General features: G+C 41.5%; 1 protein-coding gene across 3 annotated transcripts in view; it reads left to right on the top strand.

Moving 5' to 3' along the window:
• DENND2C (DENN domain containing 2C) overlaps positions 1 to 12354 on the top strand; it is a gene marked incomplete at both ends in the record, with an annotated part of 54903 nt that overhangs the window by 29278 nt on the left and 13271 nt on the right. For all 3 annotated transcript variants that reach the window (XM_080692470.1, XM_080692471.1, XM_080692472.1), the window contains 6 exons: positions 3373 to 3482; positions 5954 to 6023; positions 6895 to 6972; positions 9439 to 9579; positions 10292 to 10440; positions 11400 to 11577. In XM_080692470.1, the coding sequence (XP_080548596.1) occupies positions 3373 to 3482; positions 5954 to 6023; positions 6895 to 6972; positions 9439 to 9579; positions 10292 to 10440; positions 11400 to 11577 (726 nt within the window). The remainder of the gene's footprint in view (positions 1 to 3372; positions 3483 to 5953; positions 6024 to 6894; positions 6973 to 9438; positions 9580 to 10291; positions 10441 to 11399; positions 11578 to 12354) is intronic.

Raw genomic sequence — 12354 nt, 5'->3', positions numbered from 1 at the left:
CCTGGGTTCCACCCCCAGTACCACAAAAATAAAATAAGATCAAAAGGCTAGGCATGGTGGCCTACACCTGTAATCCTAGTACGTGGGAAGCTGAGACAGGAAAATGGTAGTCTCGAGGCCCATCTCAGCAACTCAATGAGACCCTCAGCAACTTAGACCCTGTTTCAAAACAAAAAATAAGGCCGGGCGTGGTGGCACACGCTTGTAATCCCAGCGCTTGGGAGGCTGAGACAGGAGGATCGCACAGGTTCAAAGCCAGCCTCAGCTACTTAGTGAGGCTCTCAGCGACTTAGTGAGACCTTGTTTCCAAATAAAATATAAAATAGGTTTGGGATTATAGCCTGGAGGTAGAAAAGCCCCTGAGTTCCACCCCCCAGTACCACAAAAGTAAATAAGTAAATAAATAAATAAAATAAAAAGGGTTGGAGATATAGCTCAGAGGTAGATTTCTCTGGGTTCAAACCCCCCCCCCAATACCAAAGTAAAATAAAAGAGCTTGGGGCATAACTCAGTGGTACAGTACTTGCCTAGCATGTACAAAGCCCTGGGTTCAGTTTCAATGACCTAAAAAAAAAAAAAGTCAAATTTCATGGTTTGGGATATATAAAAGGCTCATGCATGATGCCTTGGGTTTAATCCCCAGCAGGAAAAAAAAATCAAATTTAACACACATACAAGTTAGTATTTCTACTGTTTCTGGAGAAACTGGAAAGGCTACTACCAACACTTAGCTTGTATTCCTTTTTTTTTTTTTTTTGGTGGTGGTACTGGGAGTAGAACCGAGGGGCCTTTACCTCTGGGCTACACTCCAAGACCTATTTTATATTTTATTTGGAAACAGGGTCTCAATTGATGAATTGATGAGAGCCTCACTAAGTAGCTGAGGCTGGCTTTGAACCTGTGCGATCCTCCTGTCTCAGCCTCCCAAGCACAGGGATTACAAGTGTGTGCCACCACGCCCGGCCTTAGCTTGTATTCCTGAGGTCAAGAATTGACTAAAGCTGAGTAAAGAGCAGGGCTGCATGGACCAGTGTGTCCCCACAAGATCCTCACTTGGAAGAGCTCTACTGTAGGGCTTTGGTGCTGTGTAGACACCATCTTGAGATACTTCATAATTTTGTCTTTTTTTTTTTCTTTTCTTTTTTTCTTGTGGTGCTGGGTATTGAACCCAGGGGCATTCTACCTCTGAGCTACACCCCCAGCCCGATTTTAATCTTTATTCAGGATCTCACTAATTTGCAGAGGGCCTCACTAAGGAGCTGAGGCTGGCCACAAACCTGCAATCCTTGTGTGCCACCATCCTCAGCTATAATTTTATCTTTGAATTTGTGTTTGCTAATTGTAGGCTTATTTGCCCAAGTCTCACCCTCCCCCATCTTGGTTTTGGGGATTGAAGGCAGGGGCATTGTACCAGGAAGCTGTATCCCCACCCATTTTTATATTTTATTTTTGACACAGGGTATTGCTAAGTTGCCTATGCTGGCCTTGAAATTGCATCCTCCTGCCTCAGCCTCCCCATTAGTTGGGATTACAGGCATGCATCACTACTCCTACCTTGTGCCAAGATCTTAAAGCTTCAGTTCCATGGTCTTACCTCCTGATGCCCTCCTTGAATGGGTTCTCTACTTGTTCTGCTTCCCTGGGCCCTTTCTGACTCTCTTTCCACCCCGAGAGTACTGCTACCACCTTCTGTCCCTGGCAGGGGCTTAAGCATAGGCCCTGGGGAATTTGGGCCTAGGCAGGCATTGCCCTGCAGCATTTCCAGGCAAGCATGGGAGCAGCCCTCCCTGCGCTGGGCTGCTAGAGCTCATGCATCCAGTGGATGACTGACTGGGTGGAAGAAAGCCTTTCTACCCACCTCAGTCTAAGTACAAGCTCATCCTTGTGTGGGGCCTATAACCCCTGTGGTCGTACAGTGCTGTGTAGCCTCTTTGGGAAGGGGAGATACTGAGTTTAATTTTCATACCACTATTCAGGACCCAGAGTCTCAATTCTACCACTGTCCAGAGAAGAAACCCAGCAGATGACAGACCACTTGTGTGCCAGATTGCAGGCGCAGGCCGCTGTGCAACTGTGAGGATCTCCACTTGTTCCTCAGCCTGACTGACAGTGACATTAAGTAGCAAAGAAAACCAAAAAACAAACAAATAAACAAACCAAAACCCTATTACAGATTGAAAGACCACAGAAGAAAGGGAAAAGCTTTACTTTTTTTTTATTTTATGGTACTAGGGATGAAACTTAGGGGCATTCTATCTCTGAGCTACATCCCCAGCCCTGTTTTATTGTTTTATTTTGAAACTGGGTCTCACTTATTTATTTTTGTGGTATTGGGGGTTGGACTCAAGGGAGTTCTATCTCTGGGCTACACTCCCAACCCCTTTTATTTTTTATTTTTAAACAGAGTCTTACTAAGTTGCTAAGGCTAGCCTTGAACCTGAAATCCTCCTGTCTCAGCCTCCCAGGTACTGAGTTTACAGGTATGAACCACCCCACCCAACTGAGATGACATTTTATTTTATTTTATTTTATTTTATTTTATTTTATTTTATTTTCGGGTCTGGGGATGGAACCCAGGGGCATTCAACCTCCGAGATACACCCCCTGCCCTATTTTTTATTCTTTATTTTGAAACTGGGTCTCATTGAGTTGCAGAGGACCCCACTAAATAGCTGAGGCTGTCCGCAAACTGCGATCCTCCAGGTCTCAGCCTCCTGAATGCTGGGATTACAAGCGTGCGCCACCATGCCCAGCCTCTGAGTGTCCTTATGGTGTAACTAAATTTAGACTGTCTTTTAAAGTGTAATGCCACACTTACACAAGTCTTCCTTGCTCAAGTTTTACAGGAAGTTGCAAACCAGTAATTAGGTAGCAAAGATTATATGCTAAGGGAAATGATTACATATGAGATGGATTCTAAAAATAGCATCTTTTCTAAATAACATTCATCTGCCTTTTCTAGGCATCCTTAATTTCAATCAGAGAATACCTTGAAGTATATAGGTTTTTGCTATCAACAGTATTATAGAATGAATTTGTATTTATCTTGGTCTTGTGACTCAAAGTACTTGGTTCCTACTAGTGTATGAATTCTGAATTAAAATTTTACCACTAGATGAACTATTTGTGACCACCTCCCTTATACTAGATTATAGGGTCTCCACAGTATCATTTCTGTGTAAAAATAGGATTCTTTATTCTAAGTAACTGTTCTCTGTGCATCCTCTGTGAGTTTCAGTTTTGGCCTTCCTGTTTTGTTAGGCAATAAAAATTATAGAGACGTCTACACCTCTTTTCATGAGTCCAGGATGAGTTTTTTTTCTGTTACCCATTTCCTAAGAATAATATCACCTACTGTGTCATCTTTTTTAGGATGATCATGGCTATAAGCAATCCAAAGACACTGAAGAGAGGCTCAAAGTTATCCCCAAATTTTGTTTTCCTGACTCAAAGGACTGGGTGCCAACTTCAGAACTCAAAAGGTAAATGGTATATATCATCGGATTTCTACTTTTGTTATTGTTTTGTTTTGTTTTATGGTACCAAGGGTTGAACCCAGGAGCATTCTACCTCCAAGCTACAATCCCCAGCCCTATTTTGTCTTTTTATTTTGAAATAGGATCTCACTAAATTGTTGAGGCTGGTCTTAAACTAGTGACCCTCTTGTCTCAGCTTCCCAAGTACTGGGAATACAGATGTGCACACTTCACCCAGCTTTTCTTTTCTTTTCTTCTTTCTTTTTTCTTTTCTTTTTTCTTTTTCCTCTTTTCTTTCATTTTTCTTTTTCTTTTTTTTTTTTTTTGCAGTTTATTGAACCAAAGGGCATTGTACCTCTGAGCTACATCCCAGCCTTATTTTTTTTCTTTATTTTGAAACAGGATTGTACTAAATTGCAGAGGGCCTCACTAAGTAGCTGAGGCTGACCCGTAAACCTGTGCTCCTGCTGTATTAGTTTCCCAAGTCCTGGGATTACAAGTGTGCACCACCACGCCCAGCCTGGCTCTTCTTTTGATATGGGGTCTCACTTTGTTTTCTAGGCTGGTCTTCAATTCCTAGGATTGCTGGATATGGTGGCACATGTTTGTAATCTCAGTACTTTGAAGGCTGAGACAAGAGGATCACAGGTTTGTGGCCAGCCTCAGCTACCTAGTGAGACCTTGTTTTACAATAAAGAATAAAAAATAGGGCTGGGTGGAGGTTTAGCTTGGAAGTAGAATGGCCCTGGGTTTAATTCTCAGTACTGCAACATATATATTGGGCTGGGGGTATAATTTGAAGGTAGAATGCCCTGGGTTCTATACCTAGTGCCACAAAAACAAAACAAAAACCCTCCTAGGATCAAGTGACCCTCCTTTCTCAGCCTCTGAAGTAGCTACAGTGCACACTATTATGTATGGCTCAATAATTAGTTTTGGGGGAGGTAATGGTGATTGAACCCAAAGGCATTCTACCTCTAAGTTACACCCTGAGTCCTATTTTACTCTTGTTTATTTTGTAGTGTTAGATTTTGAACCCAGGGGCATTCTACCTCTAAGCTATACCCCCAACCCTATTTTTTATTCTTTATTATGAAACAGGGACTCACTTAGTTGCCAAGGGCCTCACTAAGTTGCTGAGGTTATCTTCAAACCTGTCATCCTCCTGTCTCAGCTTCCCATGTACTGGGATTACAAGCATGTCCCACTTTGCCCAGCCTTTCTTGTTCTTTATTTTGAAACAAGATTGGAGGTAGGATTTTAGAAACAGGGTCAGAGGTAGACTGCTCCTGAGTTCAGTGCCCAGTTGCCCCCCACACACACACACCATATTTTGTTTCTATCACCATTTCATATGGCCTCTCAGAATTAAATAGAAGAATTTTCAAGAAAGAAATGGCATATTAATATCCTTTATAAGCTGGGTGTGGTGATGCATGCTTGTAATCCCAGTACTTGGGAGACTGAGCCAGGAGGATCGCAATTTCAAAGACAGCCTCAGCAACTTAAGTGAGGCCTTCCACAACTTAGTGAGACCCTGTTTCCCTGTTTCAAAATAAAAATTAAATAAGGCTGAGGGTATAGCTCAGAGGTAGAATTCCCCTGGGTTCAATTCCCAGTATGTATGTGTGTGTGTGTGTGTGTGTGTGTGTGTGTGTGTGTGTGTATGTATGTATATATACATACATATACATACACACACACATATACATATACATACATACATACATACATATATATATATATAATCACACACACACACACACACACACACACACACACACACTCCTTTATAGCTGGGTACAGTAGCACATGCCTGTAATCCCAGTGTTTGGGAAAATAAAAGGAAAATTGTGGTGTTAAGGCCAGCCTTGGCAACTTAGTGAAACCCTTTTTCAAAATAAAAGGTAAAACAGGGCTGGGGTGGCTTAGTTGTAGAGTGCCCTGAGTTCAGTGCCCAGCAAAGGGGCTGGGGGAGAGTAAGAGAGGCAACAGACTAATAGCTTATTCCCATAACTACTGACTCACTCCAGTAAAAGGAAAGATATTCTCAAGGTCTGGACATTACCGAGGAGGAATGTGACTTAGAATAAACATTGTAGTAGTGCCTCCTCTTAGATCACACAATGACTGCTGTTGGACCCTAGTTTGTTTGTTTGTATTGATTGGAGGTATTTAGGATTGAACCCAGGGAATTCTACCTCTGAGTTAAGCCCCTAGATCTATTTATTGTTTTGTTGGGGTTTTTTGAAACAGGTTCTTGCTAAGTTGATTAGAGTCTTGCTACATGCTGAGGCTGTCCTCAAACCTGTGATCTTTCAAACCTGTCCCCGAAACTGTCTCAGCCTCCTAAGTACTGAGATTACAGGCTTGTGCCACCATGCCTGACTTGAACCCTAGTTTTCCATTGTTTGTCCCCTGAAGAATGCCAGAAGCCCTTGTAGGGATCTCAAAATAACTACTGGCTGTTTTTACAGTGAAACATTTTCCTTTGTCTTGACTGGTGAAGATGGAAGCCGATGGTTTGGTTACTGTAAGAAGCTCTTGGTAAGTACCAGACTTGTGCTACTTGGCTAAGTTGGTCCAGGGACTTCAGAAACACTACCTCTAGATGAGCTTGAGGGCCATGCAGTAATCTATATATTTTAAAAGTTGAGTTAATTTTACATAGCAAGAGCAAGGTGGAATTTAGGCATGGAATGTTCCAGAATAGAAGTGTGGATTTTTAAAATTTATTTGTTTGTAATAGAGAAAGTAACTGCTGACATAGTAGCTGAGTATCAATGTGGGTAAATCCAAGAAATAGAATACAGAGAACCAACCAAAGGAGCTCAAGTTACTCGCCAACCATTTCAGAGCTTTCTTCTTGTTCAGGTGCTCCACTAAACCCAAAATAAATCATACAACCGTTTTTAGCATTTTTTTATATTGCAATGTTCATTGAAGATAAGAGCCTTAGTTTCTGTGCTGTACTAAAGAATAGTAAAAAGAAGCTGGGCATGGTGGTGTGTGCCTATAATCCCAACTACTTGACAGACTGAGGCAAGAGCGTTGCGTGAACCCAGGATTTTGAGACCAGTGTGGGTAACATAGGGAGACCTCATGTCAAAAAGAGAGAGAAAAGCCAGTGCATTACTGCACACCTGTAATCCCAGAAACTCAGGAGGCCATAGCAGAAAGATCGCAAGATAGAGGGCAGCCCTGACCACTTCAGGAGGCCCTGTCTCAAAATTTAAAAAAAGGGGGGCAGGGGGGCTGGAGATACAGCCCAGTGGTGGAGCATCTCTGAGCTAAGCCTCCAGTAGTGTGAAGGGGAGAGAAAGCGAGAGAGAGAATATTAAAAGATATTAGTAGTCAAAATTAGTAAAAATTTGTGCTGCTTGATTTTTTTGTTTTGTTTTGTTTTGTTTCCTCTTAGCCAGAAGGCAAAGGAAAGCAACTCCCTGAGGTATACTGCATGGTTAGTCGCCTAGGATGCTTCAATCTTTTTTCAAAGGTGAGTAAAGAATGGGCTCTGAAAAATAACGTTCTTTCTGAACTCTGAGGAAGTTTTTGTTGCCGATAACTTCACTGAGCAATATTAAATAGCATAGACCTTAACGTAGTACTTTTGTGTGTGTGTGTGGTACTGGGGCATTTTACCTCTGAGCTACACCCCCATCCCTATCCAGCCCTATTTTATTCTTTATTTTGAAACAGGGTCTCACTAAGTTGCAGAGGGCCTCACTCACTAAATTGCTGAGGCTGGCCGGGCGTGGTGGCGCACGCTTATAATCCCCGTGCTTGGGAGGCAGAGACAGGAGGATCGCGCAGGTTCGAAGCCAGCCACACGCGCTGGCTTAGGAGAACCTGTTTCCAAATAAAAATGTAACAATAGGCCTGGGAGTGTAGCCCAGAGGTAGAAGGGCTTCCAGGAACCCCAGTACCACCAAAAATAAATAAATAAATAAATAAATAAATAAATAAATAAATAAATAAATTGCTGAGGCTGGCCTCGAACCTGTGATCTTCCTGTCTCAGCCTCCCAAGTACTTGGATTATAAGTGTGTAGCGCCACACGCAGCTAACATATTACTCTAGAAAGGTTAAGCCGGGCATGGTGGCGCACACTTGTAATCCCAGCATTTGGGAGGCTGAGACCGGAGGATCACAGTTCTCAGACAGCCTCAGCTATTTAGTGAGTCCCTAAGCAACTTAGACACTTAGACCCTATTTCAAAATAAAGAATAAAAAATAACAGACTCGAAACAAGTATGGTAGTGTACACCTATAATCTGAGTAATTGGGAGGCTGATGGAAGGAATGCAGGTTCAAGTCCAGCCTCAGCAATTTAGTGAGACCATTACAAACTTTGAAAAAATTTAAAATAAAATTGGACTGGTAGTATAGCCCAGAGGTAGAGCTCTCCTGGATTCAATCCCCTGTACTGAAAAAAAAGCAAGAACAGACTTGAAGGTTTAAATTTAGATCTCTAATCCAGCTGCCATTGCTATATTATTCTCATTTTGGTTTGCTAAAACTCCCAAGTTTTTGTTTTGTTGTTTGTTTGTTTGTTTGTTTGTTGATGCTAGGAATTGAACCCAGGGCATCCTACCCCTGAGTTATGCCCCCAGCCCTATTTTATTTTTTATTTTGAAACAGAGTCTCACAATTGGGCACATATGTAATCCCAGTTGGGAGGCAGAGAAAGAAGGATTGCAGTTTCAAAGCCTGCCTGAGCAATTTAGCAAGAGTCTCAGAAACTTAACCAGACTCTGTTTCAAAATAAAATGAAGAAGGGATAGGGATATAGATAAGAGGTAGAAATACCCCTAGGTTCAATCTCCAGTACCAAAAAAAACTTGCCTCATGTTTTTCCTAGACCCCAAATTGCAGAATATCACTGTCATTGTCACCTTCCTCCCTATTTATTTATTTGTTTATTTATTTATTTTGCATTACTGGGGATGGAACCCAGGGGCATTCTACCTCTGAGCTATACCCCCAGCCGTATTTTTTATTTCTTATTTTGAAACAGGGTCTCACTGAGTTGCAAAGAGCCTCATTAAGTAGCTGAAGCTGTCCGTGAACCATGATCCTCCTGTCTCAGCCTCCCAAATGCTGGGACTACAAGTGTGTGTCATCACGCCCCACTTAATTTTTATATTTTATTTTATTTTATTTTATTTGATCACAATTCTAGGACTTGAATCCAGGGCATTCTACTTTCAAGCTACACTTCCAGCCCTATTTTTTTTGTTGTTGTTGTTGGAGGGATTAAACCCAGGGACATTCTACCTTCAAGCTACACCCTCAGCCCTATTTTTTATTCTTTACTTTGAAACAGAGTCTCATTAAGTTGCAAAGGACCTCACTAAAGTAGTTCTAGCTGGCCATGAACCTGTGAACCTATTGTCTTATCCTCCCAAGTACTAGGATTACAAACATGTGCCACCACTCCCAGCTCCTACTTTTTATTCTTAATTTTGAAATAGGGTCTCATTAATTTGCTTAGAGCCTCATTAAGTAAGCTGAAGCTGGAAGCAAACTTGGGATCCTACTGACTCAGCCTCAAAGCACTGGGATTACAAGCGTACAATACCACACCCACCTTTAATTTTTTTTTAACAGGGTCTTGATAAATTGATGAGAGTCTCACTATTTGCTGAGATTGTCCTCAAACCTGTGATCCTCCTGTCTCAGCCTGCCAAGTACTAGGATTATAAACGTATGCCACCATGCTGGGCTTCTCCCTTCCTTAATGAAATGAAGAGTCCTTCTAAAAATAAGTTAATGTATGTTACTTTTCTTAATGTTGTAAAGATATCCCAAAGATATGATGCTTTAATGAATTTTTATTGGTTCCAGAAGTGTATTTATTGTAAATTCAAGTGGGCACACCAAATTTGGCAGTCCCTATCATAGGACTTTTTATGTTCTGAACTGAGTCAATTATAAAATAACCTTGTGTGTGTGTGTGTAGATTCTGGATGAAGTAGAGAAGAGAAGAGAGATGTCTCCAGCACTGGTTTATCCGTTCATGCGCAGTGTCATGGAAGCTCCTTTTCCAGCTCCTGGGCGCACTATCACAGTCAAGAGCTACCTCCCTGGGGCTGGAGATGGGGTAAGTTAACTCATTTGGAAAAAATTTGTTAAGCTACCACAATTTGGGCCCTGTACCATGGGCTGAGTTTCCAGGAGCCTAAGGGCACAGTTTCCCCTTTTCATAAACTGAATAATAAATTTACTCTCATGAAGCACTAAAAAAAACCAACATCCATGCCAGGCATGGTAGAACATGCTTGTAATCCCAGCATTTGGGAGGCTGAGACAGGAGGATCGTGGTTCTCAGACAGCCTCAGCTACTACTGAGTGAGGCCCTTTGCAACTCATTGAGACCCTGTTTCAAAATAAAGAATAAAAAATAGGGCTGGGGGTATCGCTCAGAGGTAGAATGCCCCTCAGTTCTATTCCCAATACTGAAAAAAAAAAAATCCAGTTGATCTGTGAGACAGCTGAACCTTGACCCTAGACCCAAAGATACCCTGCCATACATACATAGGAGCCCTTTATAGTGAGAATCTCAATGTGATAAATGATTATTATATATGTTGTCAGATAAAATAAAAGTTTTTGGCAGTACTGAGGAATGAATGGAATAATAACATCCAATTAAACTATGGGGTCTGGGGATTACCATAGGCAGCTTCACAAACTCTTTGAAGCAGACCCACTTTCTGGAACTTAACTAGTAAAAGAATGATAAGGTCCATTAATGCTGTCATTAGGACTTATTTTCCAATATCAGCTCTCTGATTCAAATTCTTGCATTTTAGTCAGTTGAGCTCTGCCGACCACTAGATTCACGATTGGAGCATGTGGATTTTGAGTGCCTTTTTAAGTGCCTGAGCGTGTGTCATCTCCTCCGGGTCTGTGCCTCTCTCCTTTTGGAGCGGAGAGTAATCTTTGTTGCCAACAGCCTAAGGTAATAAATAAGTGAAATATGTTACTTCATACTTGTTCTTATTATTTTAAAATTTAGATACATATTTTTTAGCCGGGCATGGTGGTGGATGCTTGTAATCCTAGTACTTAGGAGGCCGAGACAGGAGAATCGCAGATTTGCAGCTAGCCTCAGCTACTTAGTGATGCCCTCCGCAACTTAGTGAGACCCTGTTTCAAAATAAAGGATAAAAATTAGGGCTGGGGTTATAGCTCAGAGGTGGAATGCCCCTGAGTTCAAACCCCAGTGCCACACACAAAAAAAATTTAGATATATTTTTTTTAAATCTAGAATCAAGTCTCTCAATTACCTAATGCTCTAGTTACATGAATAATTCCAAATGGTAACTGGATAGCTATTTGCATTAAGCTATAACAATGACATTCTTCAGGAAATTAATATTCTAAATGCATTTTTGCTTGAACTTTTGTTAAAAGTAATATTACTAGCCTGGTGTAGTGGTTTGTGCCTATAATCAGTTACTTAAGAGAGTAAGACAGGAAGATTGCTTGAGCCCAAGAGTCCAAGTCCAGCCTGGGCAACATAGCAAGACCCTAACTCTTTAAAAAAAAATATTGCTGAGACAGGAGGATTGCGCAGGTTCGAAGCCAGCCTCATCTGGCTTAAGAGACCCTGTTTCCAAATAAAATATAAAATAGGTCTGGGAGTGTAACCTGGAGGTAGAAGGCCCTTGGGTTCCATCCTCAGTACCACAAAAAAAAAAAAAAAAAGGTATTGCTTTTCTACATGCACACTAATTTTTAGCTTGATAAATTGGAGGGAAGAGCTGGGTTGAGATTATTTTCAGTAAGTTAAGTTAAAATTTTTAATAAAATATTAAGTTGTTAATCTATGAGCACTGATCAACCTCAATTTGCAATTCTGTAACATACTGTCTCAAGTGCCTCCCACATGTTGCTCTGTGTCTTATCTTTGGCCAGCACCCTGTCTAAATGTGGCCATGCTGTGGTAGCTACCCTCTACCCATTCACTTGGCAGCACACCTACATCCCCGTCCTCCCAGCATCTATGATTGACATCGTGTGCTCACCTACACCATTCCTCATTGGAATCCTGTCTTGCTGCTTACCGCAGCTCCAGGACCTACCCATTGAAGAGGTAAGAGGACACAAGAGTACCTGTGGAAAATATTAGAGCACTGACTAGTGAAACTAAGTGATCTTTAAGGGGGTAGAGTTATTAATTAATATACTGTCATATTTATATTTTTTATCAGAATGAAAAATTCTAGCCAGGCATGGTGGCACACATTTGTAATCCCAGTTCTTGAGAGGCTGAGAAAGGAGGATCCAAGTTCACAGCCAACCTCAACTACTTAGTGAGACCCTCTGCAACTTAGTGAGACCTTGTTTCAAAATAAAGAATAAAAAATCAGGCTGGGGGTGTAACTCAGAAGTAGAATGCCTCTGGGTTCAATCTCCGGCACCACACACACACACGGGAAAAAAAAGAATGAAAAATTTTATAGTACTCATGAATCCAGAGTTTTCTTATCTACTACAGTAGTGAAGAGTGGGTTCATTCTTGAATTATTCTGAAAGGAAGCTTTTTTTCTTGTGTGTGTGTGTGTGTGTGTGTGTGTGTGTGTGTGTGTGTGTGTGTGTTTGGTGCTGGGGATTTCAGGGACATAATACCTTTGACACCCCAGCTTTATTTTATTTTATTTTATTTTTTTGGTGGTACTGGGGATGGAACCAAGGGTCCTTCTACCTCTGGGCTATACTCTCAGACCTATTTTATATTTTATTTGGAAACAGGGTATCTCAAGCAAGCTGAGGCTGGCTTTGAACCTGTGTAATCCTCCTGTCTCAGACTCCCAAGCACGGGGATTACAAGCATGTGCCACCACGCCTGGCTGCCTTATTTTATTTTTAT

Source organism: Muscardinus avellanarius, assembly GCF_963383645.1.
Source record: "Muscardinus avellanarius genome assembly, chromosome: 3".
Classification (NCBI taxonomy): Eukaryota; Metazoa; Chordata; class Mammalia; order Rodentia; family Gliridae; genus Muscardinus; species Muscardinus avellanarius.
Note: the sequence above shows the minus strand (reverse complement) of the source record. Positions and strands in the feature narration are given on the sequence as shown.